This window comes from Pterocles gutturalis, unplaced genomic scaffold (assembly GCF_000699245.1).
Source record: "Pterocles gutturalis isolate BGI_N339 unplaced genomic scaffold, ASM69924v1 scaffold12807, whole genome shotgun sequence".
Taxonomy (NCBI): Eukaryota; Metazoa; Chordata; class Aves; order Pterocliformes; family Pteroclidae; genus Pterocles; species Pterocles gutturalis.
In genome coordinates this window covers 11945-36845 of record NW_010115509.1, presented here as the reverse complement: position 1 = coordinate 36845, position 24901 = coordinate 11945, and the positions used below count along the sequence as shown (strand labels likewise).

The window sequence follows — 24901 nt, the reverse complement described above, 5'->3', positions numbered from 1 at the left end:
GGGGGGGGGGCCGCGGGCTCGGGCTGTCCCGAGGGGAAGCCCCGTGAGGCGGAGCTCTCCCCTTGGTGCCGTGCCCGGGGAAGCCGGAGCTGGGAGCGAGTGATGGGGGCGGTCAGCGCTGCTGCGGCTCTGCCTTGTCCCCAGCCTCCGCTGCCAGGCGGGAGAGGGGCTTGGCTGTGCCCAAGCAGGCAGGTCCGTGGGCAGAGAGAAATTTTTTTTTTTTTGTCTCAGATCAGATGTTCTTATTTTCAATTCTGCTATCGCACTGGTGGAGCCCAGTGAAAATGTAACTAGGGAATAAAATAGAAGTGAAGGCACGTTCCGTGATATGTGGCGGGTTGTTTACCAGGTTGAAGTGGATTGGGGCAAGTGGCTAATTGTGATCATGGCACGTAGTCAACAACATGGCACTCAGCCTTCTGAAGATGTAGAATATACCCCCAAATGTTTGGGTAGATGTGTAAATGCTGCAAGAGTTGATGTCCCTTCTTTGTCAAATCTCTGCAACAGTTTCTACTGTGTACTTTCTGACAGAAACATGTATTTAGCCTTAAATAATTTTTCTGCTGGTTATACTAGGCAGCAGTCGTACAAGACACGAGTGGATGCCTCAGTTCCCCCTGTTTGTGGTAGTTAAATCATCTTGGTTTTGTTTTTTCCCCTTGGTTCTAAAAGGTACTGTATGAAAACTACCTACCAGTGATGAGTTGTGACTTCATCATATTCTAGCATATTTCATAGTATTTTCTTTTTGTACCATAATACTGTTCGTAGGGATGTTGGCTTTTCTGTACCAAAGCAGTGTTTGAATACAAGCTGAGGTTAATTTGGAGATTGGGAGGCAACCCAAAGCCTGGCTTGCATAAGGAGTCATGAGACCTTAAGATAGAAGGTAGGGAGGACTTATTAGAATTTTAAAGTGACTTGTGTCGAAGTGCCAAAGTATCAGTAATGCCTGGAAGTATGTACTTTGATGTGTGGTGTTTACAAGGGCTATGACTAAAATTCTCCTGGCTTTGTTTCCCTTCTTTCTCTCGTAGCAGGTTAGTGCTGTAATGATATACACATGCAGATTTAAAAGTTCTTATCTTTTAAGGTTTTGACTGTATGCAGCTCCCAACCATATGAAAATACGGGCATCAAACAAACTCGGGTCCAAAAGCACTATGAGAATTCTTCTTAAAACTACTGTGGTTTTATCCTCTCGCTTCATGCTGATGGAACTTGTTTTGTGTGCCCCAGTTAAAATTATCCTACAACTAAAGTGAATATATCATGCCATTTTAAAAAAGTAGGTTTAGTTTCAAAAAGTTGTGCTTTTACCTACTACTTGGAGTAGTCTTAAATGTTAGCATTATAGAAGATGTGGGGTTTAGACAACAGTATAAGCTGCTGGTTTGAGAAGGGCTGTATTACCTCAACAAAGAATAAAGGTTTGTAGCATGCATGGCTTACAGATGATATGCAAGGGGTTTGTCTGCCCTTGAGGTAGTCACACAGAAGATATTACAAAGGCATAGGTGAATCAAAAGGACTCAAAAAGTCTCCTTAAGACTAAGGTTTCACTTTTTTTTTAATTTAATTTCTGTCTTTTACCAAGCTTTTGCAAGGACTTTGTATAAGATAAGGTCATAGGTGTTGGTAGGTGCATTGTCGTCCTACCACTGCGTTGTGCTGGGCTGCTTAGAGTTTATGAAGATCTCCAGGATAAGCAGGGCTCTGATTCAGCATAGCTTTTGTGTTTTTCAATTGACTGAGCGAAACCTGGTTGCTGCTTCAAGACGACATAAGTATTAGAGACTTCAAAAAGCGACTGCATGGACTGGAGGGGTCTTAAGAGCTATGTCTCATGTTTAAAAAAAAAAAAAAAATTACCAGTAATCCCCAAATTTGCTTTTTTGAAAATTATAGTAGTCAGAATTGAGAAATGGTGCTGAAGCTGTACACAGGATTTCTGTGTAGCAGTGCCACAGGCTTCCTTAGAGTGGGGGTGAAGTGGAAGCCTCTCTGTATGCAGAACAGATGGGAAGGGTGGAAATGTCTATGATGGATGATAACATAAGAAGGTTGGAGAGGAAAATGCAGCAGCTTAGGATGCCATTTGTAGAATCTGTTCTTCCTCATTGTACAGCGAGCTTGCCTGTCTTAAATGAGTATGATGGAGTCATAAATTAAAAAAAAAACCCAATGATTTTATGGTTAGGAAAGCTAATACATTGGGGTTTAGCTGTGAGAAACATGAAACTTTTAATCAGGGAAATTAATATTGGCATTGTTGGAAGGTGTATTAAAATAAAAAGTACTTCTAAGCAAACTCTGGAGAAGTTTCTTGACCAAAAAAGTAAATTTAAAACTGTTGCGATGTGTGAGCATTTTGTAGACTCATCATCTGCTGCCTGTGCCATGTTCTAAGAAAGGGCTCTTCAAAGCAGAGGCTTAGAATGGGTTTCAAGATGGTTTTCTTGTAGCTTTCATACCTCAGTACAGAAAATGTCAGGATAATGAGCTGATAATGTAACTGCATCAACTTGTGCAGAGTGGATATCTTGAAGTAGAAGATTTTACATTTACAAGACTGAATTGTGGAATAGATGAATGAGCTTTTTCCTAAAGTTCCTTGGATACAGTCGTGTCCTTGTAGTTACTTTTGTATACAAAATTACATTCTAATTCAAAAAGTTCATTTGTAATGGCAACTAAAGCAATTTCTACTTTAAGATGATAAGCTGAAAGGTAATAAAGCATACCTGTGTGAGGGTGGTACATTGTCTGGGGCCTGTGTGTTAGGATATCATGTTAAGAAGTTGAACTCAGACTGACTCAGGATGGAAGAACTTCCCATGCGGTCTGAGCAGGTGATCTCACAAAGTGAGCAGTGGAATTGTTTTCTTTGGCTCATTTAAAGCTGAGTGAAATATAAGGTAGGAAGCATGTGATACATAAGCAGTGGAAAGAATACTGTGAACAGTTTCTGCTCTTGCATATTTTCCTTGACAAACCATGGATAATGTTTTGATTTAAGCAGATGTTCCTTTGACTTAAGAATACTTTAAAGCTATATATATATATGTATATTTCTTTTACATGTAAAGAATACTTTATTTAAACTGGTACCTTTCCTGTAGGTTTCTGACATTGATTTCCTGCTTGTAACCAGATATAAGTTGTCTTATTTTTAAAATGTTTTTACAAATTTTAATGTAGGTTAGGATTTCAAACGTACTTAGGGAATTGAATTCATGCTTATAGCTTTATGCTGATGAAGTGGTGAATGAAGAATAAAGAACCTAAATATTTTGGGAATTCAAGCCAGCTAAAGTAGTGCATGTTGCATATTAGTAAGAACACATTGGAAATGCAGTTATCCTGTCAAATGTCTTTCATGTGGTTATTTATGTACCTGAGTTAAACAAAGGGTATATAACTCGCCCTATATACTCTGCCTCATCCAGAGCTCTGGGTGTAGATGTGAATAATTTTTCTTTCACCTGCCTTTGTGGGTTGCCTCTTGGGGGGAAAAAAACAAGCTTGAAGGCTAGATCAGGTCAGTATACTCTTTCTTAGGATACAGATTGGAATTTTGTTGGTTTCCAGTAATTGAAACACTTAAAGCAGAGTTTAGATTGTCAGTGTAAAAGTTGGAACCCCATAAAGTTGCTGATATAGTAGTGAAGGCTCTCTCATCAAGAGTTACTTTTTCCTTCTCTTCATCACCCCTTTTCATTTCTAGAACTTTAAAAGATGGAGAACTAGTCAGGAGGGGATGAATGAGTTTGTCCTGGTGTGTTTCCCGTGGTTCAGGTGCGTGGATGCTACTGGCAGAAGAGGGTATGGTGGTATGGATAGAGAGCCCACATGGATGTATGTCAGTTTAGTACAACATGAAACTGGATTTAGTGTTAACTGGTCATAACCTGTGACTTGGATATTTGCACGCACTCTGTTGCGAACTTTTTTCTTTGCTTTTATTTTTTTTTCTTTGTACTAACTTCTATTCTGTTCTTCTCAGTTCTTTGCAAACATCACCCTGGCTCCTAACAGTTACTAAATGTGCTCCAGGAAAAACTGACACCTGCACCCACCAGGTCTCTGGAGCTGATGTACCTTTCTCGCTGGGTTTTCTACAGTACCCAGTAAAATAGGACTGGAGGAGCATATGACCCCATATGTGATGCAAATAAAGTCTACTCTACTGGGTTTTTTTTTTTTAAGAAAATGGGAGTACACTCAATTATAGTGCTACAGAGTTCCAACAGGTATTTCTTGAAGTTGTCTTGGAGTGGCTGTTTTTTCAGATATAGGGTCATGTCTACTCTGCAAGATGCTGCCATTCTAAGAATTCTATAAGAATGGTTAACATATGGGTGGTATGGAAGGGAGGGGAAAAGGATGAGTGTGGGCTAATTTGGACAGTTTCTTTAAGGACAATAATGATGCTAGTAAAAAAATAAGTTCTGGTTTGTTGTTTTGACCAGGCATTTATTGACAGTAGGGCTTCATAGGGCTTTTTGTTAATCTTAGTCCTTCCATGGTTCAGGAGTCTAGAATGATGATTCACGAGGTGCTCTGGCTTACGTTATTTTCCATAGCTTTTCCAGACCAGTGGTAATCATGGGTATCCCCTTGTAGTCTTTATACTGTGTGACTCTAGGTCTTTGCTTGTGCCTCCATCCCTGTATTGACATTACCTTCTTCCTCTCCTTTCTCCCATATTACTTGCCAACGGCTACTCCTTTTCTAGCTCTCCCTCTTCCCATCCTCTCCTCTGGAGGTGGTGGGCAAGCAGAACCTTGATGCGTGTTTTGAGATTGACGCTTTATGTTTTTATTGAAGCAAGGTAGGCTTAACAAGTAATATTTCTGAACCATGGAAGACATTCTCAGATTATAGGTGGTGTGAACTCCCCTTCTTAAATAGCCCCAGATGTAGTACTGTGGTGATGTAGTTAGACATCTATATTTTCTGTAACTTGTTCCAAAAATTTCTGTAATTTTGTTATATACTTGTTAATATGTCCTGTGATACAACAGTTGAAAAGTCATGTGCACTGTGTGGCTTAAATACAGAGGGCATTTAATTTCTGGTGTTGTGATATTGACTGTCTCTCACTTTCAGAAACCAGATACCTTGACCACCGGTTCTGGGAACCCCATAGGAGATAAGCTTAATATTCTGACAGTAGGGCCACGTGGACCTCTTCTTGTTCAAGATGTTGTTTTCACTGATGAGATGGCTCATTTTGACAGAGAGAGGATTCCTGAAAGAGTTGTACATGCGAAAGGGGCAGGTATGTTTAAAGACACATACTTTGTCTCTGTGTAGGAATGGAGTTCAGAAAGGCTTTGAGTTGACACATAGATTGTGACAGATAAATTGCATCATATCACCTATAATTTAGTATTATAGATTGTAATAAATAATTATATATCAACAACAGTGGTAAGGCCTGGTTTAAAAGAACTCGATGCCAAAACTTCAAGCACTGAAAAACTATTTAAAAAAAAAAAAAGAACAAAAAACGAGAGAAAACACAGTAAAAATCTAAGGGCTATAACTATATTTGCTGTAATCTCTGCTTCCTCTGTCTGTTCCTCCATAGTACCCCATTCCTCTGGAGAGGAAGACTTACCTATCTCTATTTTAATGTCTGTTTGCACAGTATTTGATAGAAATTCTTGTCTTTGTCATCCAGTGTGTCTATCTGACAAAGGAAGATGATGGTCTAATATTTAAATTAAAAATAGAAAAACCACAACTGCTTTTACAATTTGTTATTGATCTTAGAGCAGAACTGCAGCTCTGATTTTTATTACGTATTGCCCTAGAAGAAGAAAATATGGGGCTGAATTTTATTATAATATGAATGTACATGGGAAAAATTCCTCTGTGGGGGTGAGAGGAACTTCATTGCTTCATCTGGCTTGAAGGTGGAACAAAAATTCTGCAATACACATCAGGATTAAAGAAATACTTGTTTTGCTCTGAGTTAAATATGCAAATGTTGCTAGAAGAGCATCCAAAAAGCTGCTGTTTATTATTTTGCACAGTGGGAATGAAGTCTTTATTGCTGCTGGGAACTGTTAACAATCAGGTAAGGAGGGGAGAGGGAGCATCCTGCAAATAGGAGCTTGTGTTAAGCAAATTTCATTTTGTGACAATAAATTGAGTGTTTTAGTGCATAGGTATAAACTCTGTTTAAACTGGTATATTTCCGTGTTTCCTTTTGACTTGAAGTTGTATCTTGGACCACAATGGAATAACACGCATGCTGTGAGTGGAAAGTATCTAGAGCTGATATTTTGAAATTACTTTTCTTTAGGAGCCTTTGGCTATTTTGAAGTCACTCATGATATTACCCAGTATTGTAAGGCAAAAGTGTTTGAACACATTGGAAAAAGAACTCCGATTGCTATACGATTCTCCACTGTTGGTAAGGCTCTAAAGTTATTGCCTATCTTCCTGTGTACCATAGTTACACTGATAGCAATGTTTGCCTTGTGGAGCACTTAAGGTAGTTTTAAATGCTTTCTGCCCACCAGTTCCTCTTTTGTGAGTTCCATTTAAATTGTAAGACCTTAAGCAGCTTCTGTATCTTTCTGTCAGAGCTCTCTGTAGACACTTTTCCCTCTGCAATGTGACAGAAAGGGTAGGCTGGGCTATTTTTTTTTTTCCTGACAGAACACTTGCTTTGTTTCTGCATGGATTGTAATCAACACTTGAATGCTGCAGTTTAACACTTGAATATTAAATAGCTATAATCTCTTATGCTGTAGGAATGTTTTGGGGTTGAATGCTGTAAAGTAAGTACTGGTCAAAGAAGAATAAACAGTCTTCTATAAATAAACTTATATTTTAAAGAGCTGAATGCATAAACTAGCAAAATCTTAAATGCTGTTAGTTAAAACGTATTTTATGATCAATATCTTGTCTGATAGAAAAATAATCTTTCAAAACTTGTGTCACTACTCTATCCGTGTTTAAAAGAAGAGGAATACTAATGAGGATTCAGTTCTGGAAATAGTACTGGAGACAAAGTAGTCCAGCAAGGCTCAGGGAGCTGCTGATTTTGGCCTACGGGCTCTTCCCTGTGTCACCAAAACTGAAAGGATCATGGAATGTTACCCACGGGCAAGACATGCAGCTGAGTTTGATCTGCAGACTGTGTGCTGAAGTTGGTTGTTGCATCGTTACCTTTCCTTCCCCTGCTCTGTTTGAACACGTTTCTTCCCAGCTATTCTGTAGTACACTTTTTTTTTTTAATGAGAGAATGAGCGTCCTAGTTACTTCATCATGATGTTTATCATTAGCTGTTCCTGTATACTTCTGGAACACTTTTGCTCAGGTATTGTGGTAGGTGTTTACATTGCTGCCTTCCAAGTGAGAGCTTTCACACTTATTTGATGCACAGAAACTCATGTGTTTCTAGCAGATTCAGCCTTACAATCTGAAAGTGTCTCTGATTGTGACAATGCAAATGCCACTCTTAATTGGTTCAAGTGGATATATGCATGTTTTCTTTCTTTTGGATGTGCCCCAAATGCTTAGGTGGGTGTCTGTTGCCACTTTGTAAACTTCCAGTGCCTGAAATACTGTTGAAAATATGCCAAAAATTCCTTCATTTAGAAGAGACTTAAATTAATATGCCCCACCCTTTTAGAATTTTATGGCATATTCTTGAGTTTTATGTTTTTATGCTTACAAATTGTATGCACCTCCTATCATAACATTTCTGTGTGTTCATGTGTTTCTTCAAGCTGGAGAATCTGGGTCAGCCGATACCGTTCGTGACCCTCGAGGCTTTGCAATGAAATTCTATACAGAAGAGGGTAACTGGGATCTTGTGGGCAATAACACCCCTATCTTCTTCATTCGGGATGCAATGTTGGTGAGTAAGCACAGTTTTTTTTGAAAGAGTCCAAAAGTTCGTTCACATCACGTTCTTGCTTCACTGAGAAGCAAAAGCTGTTGTTTTGACACACTTGAACTTTGTTCTTTGTTAGATGGTTCGAACATTTTTGACTTGAAAAAGTGTTATTTAAAAATAAGTAAATGCATTTAAGAACATGACAATGGAAGATTTATTTTTATTTTTTTAGTAATCTTGCAACTTTGTCTCATCTTTCAGTGTGCTGTTCCTCTCGTGCCTAAGTGTATTGAAAAAACAGTTTGTCTTGTTTTATACTAGGACTTGCTTAGTATACCCCATATGATTTGTAAGTGTTACAGAACATTTTTTTTCCCCCCTCCCTCCTTCTTCCCTCCTATGCTTCTGGACAAATTAGTTTCCATCCTTCATCCATAGCCAAAAGAGGAACCCTCAGACTCATTTGAAGGATCCAGACATGATGTGGGACTTCTGGACTCTTCGCCCTGAAAGTTTGCATCAAGTAAGATTCTCCTTTGACTGTATTTTGTGCCATCAAGAAAATCATGTTATGACAGCAAGCTCTCTCTTTTCTATCTTTTATCTAGAAGTATACATAATCTTTTAGGAACAGTAAAGGTGAAAGGCCTATAATAACTTGTAAGGCTGTGAGTATGGGTATTTAGCCTTTTTTTCTTGCTACACAAAAACCTAATAGATGTAATTTTTAAAAGAAAATGGAAGGCTTCTGTATAAACCTAGTAATTACTAATTGGAAAAAGAAGCACCACAAGTGTTGTTTGTGATCATAAACCTAAAGAAAAGCAGCATTTTTTTGAATATGCTTGCGTAGTGGTATGTTTACTGCTTGAGGACTTTGAAGAACCAGTTGTTAAGGACTTCAGTGGGAAATCATAACATTGTCTCTAGGTTAATGTCTTGTACTTCGCCAAATATTTCATGTGGGCATAAAACTTCACATAGGTTTAGTTCACAATTGTTCTTTTGTGCAAAACCAAAGCAGTCTTATTGCAATAATGTTCTTTAAATTTAATCTAGAAATTCATCAGGGAATACATAACATAAAGATAGTTTCCAGTGATGCAGATTAATGCAATAAACGAACTTTGTCTCAAATGGTCACTTTATCCTTGATCTGGTGAGTCCATTAATCTTGTTTGCTCCTTCTCTTTAGGTGTCCTTCTTGTTCAGTGATCGTGGTATTCCTGATGGTTTTCGCCATATGAATGGATATGGATCACATACCTTTAAACTGGTTAATGCTAATGGAAGAGCAGTTTACTGCAAATTCCATGTGAAGGTATTGATATTTTTTTCAGTTATCTATTGGAGGTGTACATCATATTGGATAAAAAAGAACAGTTTAAACAGATTGTCTAAAAATGTTCACTGACTTCTCAAGTTTAGTTCCGAAAAGACTTGCTGGTACATAGGCTCAATCAAAAAAGCGTGTGTGGTTTTTGTATCAGTTGCATACCTTTAACAAATATGACAGACATCATTGTTCTTGCTGTGACACAGTAGGTACGTACTAGACTAGGAGGAACTCCTGTGTAGTAAGAAGTGCCTCTTGTTGTTGGAGAACTTGGTCTACTTGCATGGTGAGCTCTGAGCAGCTAGCTCAGCTTGGTACATTTCAGCCTCATACCACTGGGTGTTTTGGGCATGAAGCTGTGCAAGAACTTCATATCAGACTCCCTTGCTATCATTCAGTGTGGATGCAAGAATCCTCTAGCCCTTGGGAAATGTGTTTTATTCACTGTGTGATACGTTCGTGGCTATACAGTCATTTGGATTCAGGTGTTTGTTTGGGTAAGAGTTCTCTCACTCTGAATCTCTTTTTTGTTCCTGTTTGTCTTCTGGAGCTGAGCTGCGTTGATGTAGTATTTTTAAAATGGCCTCAGCTGTATGCCAAAATATAAGAACTCTTGTTTCCAGGAGCCCTGCATCTGAAGCTCACAGAACCTCCCAGAACTTCCACACTTTTGTGAGAAAGCAATCTCTAGTGTATCTCACTTGAAAACAACTTCCCATCAAAGTTTTAGAGGCAGTACAGTTTCTTACATCGTTAGACTATAGTGGAGGCTGAACATCTACCTTTGAAGCAAGATTTGGGAAGTCATTATGTTAAACTAGGAGGGATTGTACTTTAGCCCTTGAGTTGTCAAAAGCTTATGAAAGTGAGATTTAGTGCTAAAGAAAGAACTAGTTTTTATCTAGAAGGCAGCTGTTGAATGTACTATTTTTCTGAACTGAAATTATTGCAGATTGGAAGATGGACAATCGCATTCTTGGATTCTGTGTCTTGTTTAAAGTACATTCTTATTAATTAATTAATTGTGTAATACTTTCTGCATGTTGTAACTGGTGCTACTGCTTTTATTGTTTTTAGACTGACCAGGGTATCAAAAATCTTCCTGTTGAAGAAGCAGAAAGATTGGCCTCTACTGATCCTGATTATGCCATACGTGATCTCTACAATGCCATTGCCAAGGGGGACTTTCCGTCATGGTCCTTCTACATTCAAGTTATGACGTTCGAACAAGCAGAGAAGTTTCCATTTAATCCTTTTGATTTAACTAAGGTATCTCTGATGCTGTTGTGACTATTCAATTTCAGATAGTTTAAGAAAGGTCCTGAGATGAAAATATAGGAAATAAAGTAAGTTTCCATGGAGTAGCACTGTTTTCTTAAGTTCTAGTTAGTCTTTTTCATCCTTCCCTTCTGTTTTAAGTGTACTGTTTGTTACGTGGTCATGATGAGTCAGAAACTCTGGAGATGAAATTGTACTGATGTTATATCTGATGTTAGTCTTCCTTAGTGAAATATGGATAGGGCTTGATTCCAGGACTCTAAACTACAACTGCACTCTGCTTCAGAAGTGTGATCTCAGACTGTGCAGTCACACCCTGAGCTCGCTAGTTTTAAGTATTGTTGATAATGTAGCTTGTGATTGTTGGTCTAACTTTGTCAGGCTGTTCCAAGGAATGATGTGTGGAAAGATATTAACATAAACTTAGTTGGTTTATTTTTTTTTCTCTAATATTGCTCTCCCAAAATAGCTGAAGACTTTTGAACTTGAAAGTACAGGCTAAGATGGCAAAGAAAAGGCTGGTTAAGCTGGTTGCATTTTGAAGTAGCTGAAAACAGTCATGCCACCAGTTCCACCTACATTAGCATCCCTAGGCAGCTTTTCAAGCGCCTGTGGGCATTTCATTTCATTAGTCAAGTCCTGAGACTATGCTGGGATGATTAAATAAGTTGCATTAGTGCTCTGTATTAATTGCAAAAGACTTCTTAAAATAAGACATTTCTCAAAATGTTTGTTAGCAAAAAATAAATTTCTTCAGTAATATATTTTCTCAGTCAAGACTTAAATCGAGCAAATACTGCCTAATAATTATTTAAGCTGCATAATACTATAATAATGTTGATTTTAATGTGTGTGTGGTATGTCTTACAGATTTGGCCGCATGGTGATTACCCTCTCATCCCTGTGGGAAAGCTTGTCTTGAACAGGAATCCTGTCAATTACTTTGCAGAGGTAGAGCAGATGGCATATGATCCTAGCAACATGCCACCTGGCATTGAACCCAGCCCTGATAAAATGCTGCAGGTAAACTACAACGCACCTCAGGTTTTACCTGAAGAGCATTATGTTTGCTTTGCTGTTTATGAAAGTGTTTCTATCCCTGGTTGTGTAGCAGTAGTAAGCCTGACAGATGGAAAGGAACTGGTTCTGGGGTTTGTTTCTTCTTGGTGGTAGATTTTTAATGATCACCATTTGATATGTTCATCCAAAGTGTAAATATAAAGAGGATGGGAGAAGAACTGAAGGAATACAAAATCTAGAATTTGGAGGGCATCTGCAACAATCTTGCAAGTTGACAGGGAAATTTGCCAGTCTGGCAAGAAGTATGGGATAAAACCATAGCAGCAATGCGTATTTTTTCATGTTTTTACAGTATATCTTAATATTATAAACCCTTATGACTGTGAGAGGTGGACTTGAAATGCTCTAATACACAGATGTAACTAATCCCTGACACAACTGCAAGCCTATTCTTTAGAAGTAGTATCAGATTTCTTACAGGTCAAAATACATGATAAAACTGGCTGCAGTAGACTATACTGTCTGCAGAGTCACGGATGTTTGCATTTTATGCTATTTCAGATTAAAACCAGATTGTTGGGACTACCATATTTCAGATGTAATTGACTCTTAAATGTAAAGTTGAAAATAAGTAGAAAAACACTATATTATTCTTTAGTAGCGTTTAGCACTGTTAGTCATTTTCACCTCTGTATATGTAACCGTTTTCCTGCTTCAGAATAGGTTTAGCATCCTGAAATTGACAGGAAATACCCAAGCTGCATAAATGCAACTCAACCTGCCATTCTTCCCTGGTGTGCCAGCAAAGTTAGTTTGTGTCTGAGTGTCACTTTGGATGTAATTTGATGTCAAGAATGTACGTGCAAAGGAAACAGCCTTCTCCCTTTTACTAGATGATGTATAATGCTTTGAATTGGGATATAGCACTTAACGTGGTCTCTTCCAGCAAGCAGTAGTTAATGTTTGTGATAAATGTTTTAGGGTCGTCTTTTTGCGTATCCTGACACTCATAGACACCGTCTGGGAGCTAACTATCTGCAAATTCCTGTGAACTGCCCCTTCAGAGCTCGTGTGGCCAATTACCAGAGGGATGGACCAATGTGCTTTTCTGACAACCAAGGTAGTAATGAAAATATCTTTAAATATAATGATACTTATACATGTAGTGTAGAATTCTCTTCACAGGGGATTTAAGATATTTGCTGAAGAGTCAATTTTATTGGCTACTACTAACTTACTACACTGTGAGAAATCCTACTTTTTCTCCTCAACCAGTCAGTGTCTCTTGTGACTTCTTTTTCCCCCAAGTCAAACATTGCTGTATAACTTCCTGAGCGTCTGGTTTTTTCCTTTTATATCATAATACTTGTCAGCCTTTTAGTACCTTTCCTTATATTACTAGATCCTTTTTGAGTTCAGTTGGCCTCACCTGCAGTTTTTACAAATCCACCTAAACTTTGAATAATTTCCATCACTTTATCTGTTAAAATTGGCTGAGCGATGTTGTTGTGAGAGTGGCCAGACTTCCTTACTTCTGAAATAAACCAAATTTTCCCCCAAAAAGCTAGTGAAATCCTGTTCATAGTAAGTGCTTTTAAGCTCTGGCTTGTAGACACAGCTCCTGATATTGAGCTGGATGTTGACAGAAAAATGCTGACAGCTGTTTTTTAATAAAGTGAATCATAACTGGGTAATTGATTTAGGTTCTTCTAGGCAAAGAACACTTTCTGGTTTTGGACTCAATCTGAGTGAGCTGGCATCTGATTGTTTTGGGTTTTTTTGGGGGGGTCGTTTGTTTTCAGGTGGTGCCCCAAACTATTATCCAAATAGTTTTACTGGTCCGGAAGATCAGCCTGTTGTAAGGGAGAGTCGCATGAGCGTTTCGGGAGATGTGCAGCGCTTCAATAGTGCAGATGAAGATAATGTGACTCAGGTATGATGCATGAAAAGGCTTTCTATTGCTTATTACAGAAGATGAGTTTGTAGGATCAGTTTAGAAAATTTTAATAAGAATCATTCTGACACAGCTCTTCTCTGAAGCATCTGGGCTAACCTGAAGTTCAGCTCTCATGAGAGCTTGAAGCTCTCCATACAGCTTAATTTAATGAATAACTGAGTTTTAGCTGACAGGACAGTTAGTGAATTCTCACAGACCTTTGCCATCCATGTTCTGGGCACTGATTAGAGGTTGTGACTTTGCCTTCTTGTGATTAGTGTCTGCAGATATGCAACTTAGAGTATGCGTGTAATGTCATGATCATCAATTCCTGTATTGGACCCCAACAGTATTATTTGTTTTCATTAATTCAATAAACAACAGTTACTTCAAGCTAGAAATGGAAAGGGTTGTTAGCAGGGTTGCCAAAAAAAAACCCAACAAACCCTCAACCCCAAATCGGTTGCTTTTTGAGTTTAAGTATTTTGAGTATTTTAAGTGTTGTCTGACTTGTAAGTGAAACCTATTTTTTTCCAGTAATAATAAATCCTAAAAATCTAGAAAATATTATTGGCTGCTGCAGGTAGAATGACTTGCTTTTGGGAATTTCAAAATAAAGCTTTGCTTCTAATCATAAGGTGCGAGACTTCTATACCAAAGTGCTGAAGGAGGATGAACGCCAAAGGCTGTGTAAAAACATTGCTGATCATCTCAAGGATGCACAACCCTTCATTCAGAAGAGAGCTGTAAGTGGCCTGTTTGGGTTTTAGCCTTTGCTCTTTAGTCCAGGTTTTCTTGCAGTCTCGTAACTTTGTTGAAATGGCAATATGCTTATGGAGAGGAAGAGCAAGAATTCATCTCTGAGAAGGCAACTTGTAGAATTTTTTCATATCAATTAGTAATACAGAACACTGAAATATGTGCCTAGTTACACAGTGTAACATAAATAACGTATAACACGTTAAAGTAACTTTTTCCTGCTGGGAAGAATGGGATTGATGTTGACCATCAAGGATGTCATTATGTGTTTAGCTTGGTGTTTCAAAAATCGGGTGACTGCCAGTGTAATGTTTTGATCTAAACAAGGAAAAGGCAGTGAGGGTCAGGGCAGGATAGGATCTTTATCCTTCCCAGTGGAAATTTTGTTTAAATCAGGAAAGAGATCTACGTGAGAAATAGTGTTTGAAGACGTTCATAGCTCATTTCTGGCTGGCCAGAATTAAACTTTTGGGAAAGAGTTTTCATCCTCTTCTTCCTTAGGATATGTACTGCTTATAGGTGACAGAGCAGAAAGTGTGTTAAAGAATACATTGAAATGGAGAAAAAAATTTGTTGTCTTTTCCGTTCTGCCTTCCTGTTTAGGTGAAGAACTTCACTGATGTTCATCCTGACTATGGTTCCCGTGTTCAGGTGTTGCTGGACAAATACAATGCTGAAAAGGGGAAGAAGGTATGCTCATGACTTCTGTAGCTGAATTTTTGCCTGGCTGCGAATTACCTTAGCTTCTTTTGTAAACAAAGTGAGAAATTAATCTTGATTCCCATTTGGTTTAAATGGCAGAAGTCAGTGCATGTAGAATTACCAAATGAGGAAACCACTCTAATTACATTTAATTAAATGTTGTTTAACCAATCATGTACAATTACTTGGCTTCAGTTGCATTTTTGTGAGGCTTTGGGAAGATAACTGTACAGGATATGTGATGTGTTCAGGTTGATTCTTCAGATCAAATGATTCCCCACTCTTTGTAATAGTAACGGAACATTTCCACAAGCCTTTCCTGGGCTCAGTGCTTCCTACACAGAGTAACAAACCTCTTGCTTCAAGTACTCATTTTTTCTGAAGTTCCTCTAGCTCCTCTAATGGAACTTGCTCTGAATTTTTTTTTGTATTATTTTTTAGGATGTAATTAGGACATATACCCAGTCCGCATCTCGTGTCTCTGCCAAAGAGAGATCCAACTTGTAAAGCATGCTGCGGAGATCTACTCTCTGAATTTTGCGTCCTTCTAACGGCAGGACAACCTGTTGAAGATGATGAATGTAGCAGACTTACGCACAAATACAGAAGTGGTTTACAGGCTTGATTTATTAAGCTTTCAAGTGCCTGTATCTGTATTGGAAACTAGGTAACACAAGCTAACCATCCTAGTGCCTTTCAACACTAGTGCTTCACTGCTTGTTAACAACATAACGGTGTTTTTAAGGAAATTAATTATTAAAACATTGTCTTCCTTTCTAGAAGCAAATATAAGTTTAATGAAAATACTGTTTCATTTTTTTTATTGTAAAATTTCTCTGGCTAAATCACACAATGGGACTTCTGTAATGATACTGTGATTATCCTAATGGATAAACTTCTTCATGCTAAGAGGTTAATGTTGATCAGTATTTCTAATAGAATAGTTCTCTGTATGCGTTTTTACACACTTCCTTTGAATGTCACTTTTGGTCTTCCAGAAGTAAAATGATAACACAGTAGTCTGAGAAAACTTTGGTTATGTCTTATTCCTTATAACAGAAGTAAAAGGAGCTAACAAATTTCATCTCACTATATGTAAATTTTATTCCTGATACATATTTTAAGATAATGTTTGTGTGCTAATGCAAGGTTGGATTTAACTGACCAGATGGAGATAGGAAAGGATATTCTCTTATTACATACACTTTACAACTAAACTGATTACATCTTACAGTCCCTTAGGGGAGGGAAATTATTCTTTCTAATCTGTAAGAATTTAAATAGAAAAGCATTGATTTTCCAAGTGTCTGAGAAATTAACCTCCAAATGCATGAATATTTTTATATTGGCCAAATTCAAGCTCAGGTGTTTTCAAAACTGTACCTGGTAGTTCCTGAAATTCTGTTATTTTACTGCCATAATCTGATATTGTTCTCTATTGATCAAGCCAAAGCTAGTTTTCAGAGTTAAACTTCAATTAGTGCCCAGGCTGATGGAGTTTTGAATAAAAACCTGTTGCACATCTTCTCCAATTCGTTTACCTGCTAACCTATTGTGAAAAATCAACTGTGCTGTAGATGCAGTAAAATAATACGAACCAGTAGTCTATTCTGTTCTGGGATTCAGTTGGATTTTTACCTGGTGAGGCAGGTGGGAGCTAATAGAGCAGGTGGGAATATTTCTTGCTGGAATAAAGAATCCTAATGAATTTTGGAAAAGAAAAAGCAAGGCTTAATCTTTAATTTTGTTTGTGTCTGCTAAATGAATTATGTTGTCTTCCTCTTTTATTTCTGAAATAAAACAATTTTAAAATCTCTTGGCAACATGTTGTCTGTTTTCTGTGCAAATGTTTTTCAAATAATTTATTTTAATCTATGAAGTTCATACCTTTGTTTTTTGGAGATTGTGTAGAAGCTGTTGGAGTTCTGGGTGATTGGTATCTATTTCAGAATTTAGTTATTTGGCGTGCACAGGCCCTGACTGCTAACAAAAACCTTGGATTTAAAACTGACACATGGAATTCATGTGTGGGGGCCAAGCACTGAGTTCTGCTCAGCTGTTGATATGTGAAATTACTCGGTAATTTCCTAAGCCCTCAGAAAAGGGAATGGTGCTGGTGTCTGTGGTACAGCAGTGGAAAAAGTTGCTGTCCCGCTTTACTGGGGGTTTTGTTGATTTTTGAAATGGGGGTTGATTTTTTTGTTGTTGTTGTTGTTTGTATGTTAAGCCTCTATTTGCTGAAGAACTTTTTTATTATCTTTTGATCTAAAAACTTTGGTGGCAATTTACAGGTTTTTCACAAGGTTATCTAGTTTTTCATCATGGTTCACTCAAATTTTAGTGAAGAACATTTCTTAATACAAATGATGTAGAGCTGAAATATAGCGCTTGGAATGCCTTAGAGCTGACATACAGCCTTTCAAAAAGCTGTCAGTACAGAGATCTATTCTACCATCTGTGCTACCCACATGTTCAGTTCTGCTTTTCTTATTGCAGTTACTTTTTTTTCCTAAATCGCTGCTTTTTGTTTCAAGGGAAGGAACTGTGTGCCTCACGCCTCACTGTACATTGTCAGGTAACCTTTACAAAACGGTGGAGAAATACACCTGCTGACCAGGTGGTGGAAAAGGCACCGTAACGTGAACTTGGGGAGGTTTTAGCAGGGTGTTTAACTTGGACAGCTGTTTTATTAACTTTCTTGAGGTGGCCTTTATCTGGCCATGCCCATAAATGATTAACATTAATAAAGTCTACTGTCAGTTGGACTAGTTTAGAGTAGGGATTAGGCTGAAATTTGGTTGGTGTCAAGTCAGAAAAGAAAATCAAGCATTAGGAGAGTGAGGAAGAGAGGAAACATCTCGTGCAGTAACTTTGAGAAGGCACAGACCGGGCTGGGTGGGTAGTGTGTACCTTCCGCAGGTGCCTTTGTTCTGAAAACTCGGTGTGGTTGTGCTTAAAAGCCTGACCTGTGTTCTGTGCTGCTAAACTGACCATGACAGGTATTATACAGTGAAACTTGACTTTTTCAAAAGGCACTGAGAGGGTTAGGCAATGCTGGAAGAACAATAATGGGATTTTTTTTCCAATGAACAAGATGATAAAGCTATTTAAGGCTACTTGCCGTGAGGATAAAAGGCTGTGCTGTGTCATGTGGGCAATCTCACTTGTGTGTTGACTTTGTTCTGTTCAAATAAAATCAAATATTCCTTTGACAGGTTGTTGCAATACAATTTTCAGTTTTGTGTAAAGGAGAATTGCTCAACATTTTCCTATTAATGTTTTGTTTTAGATGCACTTCTGTAATAGTGGGATTGAGAATGAATTTGAAACTTATGTTTTGGCAATTACAGCTTCTCCTGGAGTGTCTCGCCTTCTCATGGGCCCTTCCGTTTTATTCCTAGGTTGTCTTCCTTTTTCCAAAGTGTTTGGACTTGAGTAGCCAAAAGCAGGAACAGATTCCAGAGTCTCGGTGGATGTTTGAAGTGGGCTGTGCCAGGAGATGAGTGGGTGTACAGAGCTGCTAAATTTTCTCTAGGGGAAAAAGGGTGAGGTAGGTTTGGATCAGTTAGTTACTGCTTTAAATATCTTAGAAAAAGTAATCACTGAATTCCTTTATTGAACCCAGCTAGCTCATTGCCTGGTGAAAGCCGTTGAGGGAAGTTGTCTCTTAAGCAGTGTTTAGGTCCTTGTGACTTTAGTGTCAATTAAATTGATCATGTCGATTTGCCAAATAATGTTACACACCTGCTACTCCTCTTGGAGGAAAAGGCTATTTGTTCTCCAGTTGGAGATGTGATACATGAATTCTCAGACAGGCATGTAAGTCACCAGTTTCTCTCTTTTTTTTTTTTTTCCCTTCCTGCAATTATAGAATTATAGAGTCGTTAAGGTTGGAAAAGATCTCGAGGATCATCAAGTCCAACCGTCAACCCATCACCACTTAACTCACTAACCCATGTCCCTGAGCACCACATCTACATGTTTCTTGAACACCTCCAGTCTTCATTCCACCTGTGGGATGGTTCCTGGCTTGTGTCCTTCCCTTCTCCCTTCTGTCCGAGGGGAAGAAGACAGATGTGTGCCCTGGGACTGTATTTCCCAGGTGTCTGGGAGCAGGTCCTGAGGGGTCTCCTTTGGTTACAGCACCTTCCAGTGCTGAAAGGGGGCTTATAACAAAGATGGGGACAGACTGTTTAATAGGGTCTGTAGGGATAGGACAAGGAATGACGGTTTGAAGCTGAAAGAGCGGAGATTCAGACTAGATATAAGGAATAAATGTTTTATGATGAGGACGGTGAAACACAGGCACAGGTTTCCCAGAGAGGTGGGAGATGCCCCATCCCTGGGAACACTCAAGGTCAGGTTGGACGGGGCTCTGAGCAACCTGATCTAGTTGGAGAGTTCCCTGCCCGTGGCAGGGGGTTGGACTAGGTGACCTCTAAAGGTCCCTTCCAACCCAAACCATTCCATGGTTCTTTCTACACTTTGAGTTTTGCTTGCTGTGGGGTTTGGGGCCTCAAACCGGTAGTGCAGAAGTGGATGGACCCAGCGATGTGTTGCGTGTCCGTATCTCGTATTGACGGTAGATTACATGGTGACATGCAGTGCTTGGCCCTTCCTCCCAGACAGTGGTGTAGAACTTAATCTGAACCGATGCTTAGGCTCACAAATTGTGTGACCATGACACAGGTCATGACAAAGCTGGACTTGAGCATAGCCTTGACTCAACTGACGTAGGGGATGTGACTTAACCGGTTGCGTAAGGCTATTTTGGACAGAACTGGGAAAAGAGCTAGGGCTCTAGTTTGACTGTAAAGGAATAAAGGCAATTTTTCCAGATTTGTGCTTTGTCTGCCAGTAATTGCTAGATGCCCACTTAGCTCTTGAATCCAGACTGAAGGTTGACGGTTGGACTTCATGATCCTTGAGGTCTTTTCCAACCTTAATGATCCTATAATTCTGTGGTTCTAAGCCCTTTTTAATCTGTGCTGTACCATCATCTCACAGATAGCTGGTTAAGGTACCTGCAAAGCATCTCTCGTGTTCCCTTTGTCTTCTGTCCCATGAAGAAACTATCAATGTGCTTTTCTCGTGAAAACTTCTCACCCAGGAGAAGTGCTGAGGTCCTCTTCTAGTTCAGGATGGCTTTTCAGTTGTGGGGATGGATCCCTGAGGCTGAAGAAGGTTCCTGAGAAAGCCCTGTGTTTGCACAAGGTGGGAAGGGTTGAATATTTGCACAGTCTTGGAAAGCTAGTCAAGGCTGAACAGAGTGGCAGTGGTGAAAAAACAAAAAGTGAAGTAGCTGGAGCCTGGGTTCACTGCCAGCAAAGGCACGTTTACAGCCTGGGTTGCTGTGCAGAGCCGGTGTGACTTCGCCGTCTGATAAAAGCTTGAACTTTGTCATGGTGGGGTTCCGCCCAAAGTCAAACTTCAACCCCAGCGTGGCTGGAAATCTCACGGCATTGCGGGCAGAGAGTAAACAGCCCCTCAGGAGCTGGGCTGAGATTTATTTTCAGGTCACACACTACAGCTTGGTAAAATGATAGGTGTGCTTTTTTAATTTAAAAAAAAAATTTTTTTTCTTTTTATCCTGCTTGCCAGAGCAAAGTCACTGGATCAGGGAGGTCTGGTGCTGTGATGTGATTAATGGTGACATTTTTCAGCCTAGAAGTTGCAGCCTGACCTGTTTTGTTAAATGATGATACATTGCTCTTTACCTTGAGAGAACACAGTAGACACCGGCTACTTTGTGGTTTTTTCAGAAGAACTTGCAGACAATGTCTTCATAGTTTCTTGAAAACCTCAGAAACGTTCACCTTGATCTTAATCCATCTTGTTCAAATCGTTACAGGGTTATAAAAGGTGTTTTGCTTGGTTGCTGGAATCAAAGTTGGATCCAATGATCCGATTCAAATCCTCTGAAGCTGTAATGGAAGAAAAAAATCATTTGTTTCATAGCATGTGATAAATCACAGAAATATCTTATATAGATTTGCTGTGTCTGTTAACTTCAGTGGTTAGTCTTTGCTCATTCCTTTCACTTTTCAGCATTTTAAAAGTTTGACCAGGATTGGGAACTTTGTTACTTTCCTACTGTTTTGGGTTTTTGGTTTTGTTGGTTTTTTTTTTTTTTTTAGTGCAGTAAATCCTTGTCTCACAGTGATTGTTGTCTCAGGACTGACAGCATCGTCACACAAGTGGATACACTCTTCCACAAACAAATAGCTGGGGAAGAATCGCCTCTTTTCTGCTTTCTACACTTAAGTCTCAGGAATCTGTCTGTGACCTCGTGCATATACGTTGTAAGAATTATTGAGGAATAGGGATGACGGGAGATACTGTTCACAGACTAAGCTGCACTTCCAACGCTCCCCAAACAGACTGAAAATGCCAAATGCCTTACGGCAGCTCTCCCCGGGGCTGGTCCAGGATCATTTAGGGGTGACGGTTATAAACTGAAAGAGGGGAGATGGAGAGGAGAGATTAGGAGGAAGCTTTTTCCTGTGCGGGTGGTGAGGCAGTGGCCCAGGGTGCCCAGAGAAGCTGTGGATGCCCCATCCCTGGAGGGGTTCAAGGCCAGGCTGGATGAGGCTTTGGGCAACCTGGGCTAGTGGGAGGTGTCCCTGCCCATGGCAGGGGGTGGCACTGGATGGGCTTTAAGGTCCCTTCCCACCCAAAGCATTCTATGATCCTTCCAACCCCAACCATTGTGATTCAGCCCACTGCAGTTATTTCACCCCCAGAGATCACGTCCAGCCTTCTCTTTGGTTCCTCTTTGCTTTTACAGAACAACTCAAGTAAACACGTTGTTCCTTCACGTTCGCATTGTCTTCATAGACCAGATCAAAGGAAAACAAGCAGAATAAATTCCCTGTTTGACCAAACATCATCTTTTACCGATCGTCCACCCCAAGGGCGCGAGCAGAGGTCTGCACGCCCCGTTCCCAGCCGCTCCGCCGAAGCAGCGAGCTGCCCGGACCCGTGCTGCGTCAGCTTATGCAATAGCTGCTCTGCCTCCAGGTGTAATCTTTAACACAAGCCTAACAGAGTTTTGCCTGCCTTGCATTTTTTTTTCCCCCTCTATCTTTCTGTTAAATTAAGCCGATAATTCTGGTGTTCCTTTTTAGGTAGCTTGAGGGGTGGGGAAAATCTTGGCGCCTACGGAGGAGCTGAAACCACGTAGCTGTGGCTAACCGTAGCGCTTGGCGGCGGGTTCCTGACATCGCTCTTGGCTTTGTGCAGGGAATCTGGCAAAGCCAGAGTGAAGAAATCTCTGCTCATCGTGTGCAGAGTCCAAGGTGCTTCTGATGCTCGTTGCTTCTCCTGAATGCTGCTCTCCCTTTGCATCTAAAACAAAGAATTCACGACTTTTTTTTTTTTTTAGTGAAGTTGTGCGTCTGGCAGGCGTATACGTACGTGTTTGGGAAGACTGGGGGCTGGGGAACAGTTTCAACACTTCCATGAAATAAACACTGTGATTATACGATAAAAAGTTTGGCTCACTTCTGTCAACGTTTTAACAGATACAGATTTTGGTTAAAGATTAAGATTTTGTTATTATTTATCATTCAGCTTTATAACACAGAAGACACTGAATGTGCTAATTTCATTTACTTGGTATCTAGCTGTTAATGTGAGGTGCTGTGCATAAAATGGAATTTGTCATGCACACTGTATTTCTTAAAACCCTTTTCCAGAGAGAATTTGTGAGAAAAAAAGCTTCATTTTAATTCCAAATTTTCCATGTTATTTCCAGTGGAAGCTGCCTGTCCTGGACTTCTGATTTCAAGAGATGACCGTTGGAGAAGAACAGAAATTGCATTTCAGAGCTGCAGGAATAAAGGCTGTATTTTAGAGTAAGTTAATATTTTGTCTTATTTCCATCATTCTTCATATTAAGAGAAAACATTATAGTGGTGATGCTAATTTTATTCCCACTCTGTTTTCATGTGCCATAACCTCTTTACATAAGACTTTTTTTTTTTTTTAATGCTTTTCTGTTGGCTTGTGTAACTAATTTGTATGGCCCTCAGAGCGATATCTTCTGTGTAAAATCTCACCAAGCTATTAAATATTTTGCCGAGGCAATAGAGACAGCCTTTCATCTAAACCCATGTTACCCACCACCCTGAGATTGGCCAGAGATACCTGGGGAAAACTTGGCAGCTCCTCCTGTTTGCTCTGGCCGTGATCCATATTGCTTAAGATTTATTCCCCATTTGCCCTTTGTATCAATCTTGCTCAACCTTTGTGCACGCCTTTCCTCATCTGCACACTGTTGGGTCCTCAACTAATGAAAACATTTGTACCTTTTTTTTTTTTTTTTTTTTTAAATTTTATTTTGACTTACAGGGGTCCTGGCTGCAAATTGTACTGGAAGCCTGGTGATGTTGAAGGTCCAAAAAATGAAATATTCTTCTTCAAAATTCAACTACCCAATTAAATTATTTTCAACGACTGCTTAAAATAATTTTAAAAGGCTTGTGAATAACTGATGGAGTCCTGCTTCACTCCTTACTTCTCCCACAGAGTTTTCAGGAATCGCTTCTTTTACTCCCATGGTTCAGGAATTGCACTTTGGGCTGTTAACCTCTGAACAGAATTGCACATCTTCCAGGGCAGAAAATGGTTTAGCAACAAATCTTTTACATGTTCTGGCTGATGGTCCTGGGTTCAAGGTTTTTAGGTAAACGTCAGTGCTGAGCGTGGCACATACAATTCGGATATCTGTGCACAAACAACACAAAGTCCATTCATTTTCTCATCAGAGGCTTTCTTCTCTCTGGTTTTTTTTATTTTATTTTACCAGGTGATATCTCTATTTATTAATATTTTCTCATCAGAGGCTTTCTTCTCTCTGTCTTTTTTTTTTTATTTTACCAGGTGATATCTCTATTAACCTCATCATTTTCATTATTGTAAGAAAGTGCTTAACTGCTGATACTCAAACAATTTTTTTTTTTTTTTTGTTCCCAAAGTCCTCTTTTTAAGTTAGTCTTTAATTTCAGGGTTGGAAGGTGTCCTCGCGGTGGTGTGCTTAACTGCTGATACTCAAACAATTTTATTTTTTTTTTGTTCCCAAAGTCCTCTTTTCAAGTTAGTCTTTCATTTCAGGGTTGGAGTGTGTCCTCATGGTGGTACTCACTTCAGCCAAAATGCACGGAGAGATTCTGCCTCCTCTCCAGGGTGACTCAAAGGTTCGGGTTAGTGCCTGGAAGCGTTGGGGCTGGGGTTGAGGTCGTTAGGGTTAAGGTTAGAGTTAGGCTTAGTGTCACAGGCTGTTAGTGGCACGGTTAGGGACACTGGAGTTAGGCTTAAGGTAAGAGTTAGGGTCTGTTAGCATTGGGGTTAAGGTTTGGTTTCGTGTTAGTAGCTGGTGAGAGGCTGTGTTTGGGTTTGTGCTGAGGAGGAGCTGGTCACATACTGGTCTTTACAGTTGCTGCCAGGACAGTCAAGGACTTTCCAGCTTCTCTGCTGTGCCCGTGTCTGCAGGGGCAGGAGGAGCTGGGAGGGAGCACAGCCCCAATTACTAGCCTAAGACTAGGTTTTGGGTTTAGGATTGAGACCCAAACTGGCCACTGGTCTATTCCATATCCTGCACGGCATGCCCCGTATAGAGATGAGGGGCTGTCCAGAAGTTCTCCCCCCTCACTCTCTCTTTGGGTCTCTCACACTCTTGGTCAGCTCTCAGTCTCTCAGACACGTGGGCTCTTATCTCCTCTCCAGGACTCTCCCTGCTCTGGGACCATTGGCCGGGAACGGGCCGAGCCTCCACTCCAGAACCACTCTGCCCAGGGGAGAAGCTCCTCTGGCCGCCTGCCCCTGGGGACATGAATAAAGCAGCAGACAGAGAGTGGACCCAGAGCCCTCCCTGCAGTTTTCAGTTTACCCCAGAGCTATTTTTCCTTTTTGGTGTCTTCTACAGTCCTCTGAGTGCCTCCTCCAGACCCTGGTGCCCTCCGTGGACTGCCAAAGGACAGGGTCGATGATTGCAAAATCTCTGTCC

At 39.9% G+C, this 24901-nt stretch overlaps 1 protein-coding gene across 1 annotated transcript; it reads left to right on the top strand.

Moving 5' to 3' along the window:
• Positions 1-5114: 5114 nt before the first annotated feature.
• Positions 5115-15855, top strand: CAT (catalase). The gene is made up of 12 exons (XM_010075211.1): positions 5115-5287; positions 6320-6430; positions 7755-7885; positions 8283-8387; positions 9060-9185; positions 10278-10469; positions 11349-11501; positions 12480-12618; positions 13301-13431; positions 14073-14180; positions 14797-14883; positions 15337-15855. The coding sequence occupies exons 1-12, from the start codon at positions 5230-5232 to the stop codon at positions 15400-15402; spliced, it is 1407 nt and encodes a 468-aa protein (XP_010073513.1). The 5' UTR covers positions 5115-5229; the 3' UTR covers positions 15403-15855.
• Positions 15856-24901: the final 9046 nt, after the last annotated feature.

What these genes read in the sequence shown, in the direction of transcription:
- CAT (XM_010075211.1), top strand. Translation starts at nt 5,230, where the DNA reads ATGGCTCATTTTGACAGAGAGAGGATTCCTGAAAGAGTTGTACATGCG. An exon ending in TATACGATTCTCCACTGTTG is followed by an intron (nt 6,431 to 7,754) that starts GTAAGGCTCTAA and finishes TGTTTCTTCAAG; the next exon opens with CTGGAGAATCTGGGTCAGCC. An exon ending in TCATTCGGGATGCAATGTTG is followed by an intron (nt 7,886 to 8,282) that starts GTGAGTAAGCAC and finishes TGGACAAATTAG; the next exon opens with TTTCCATCCTTCATCCATAG.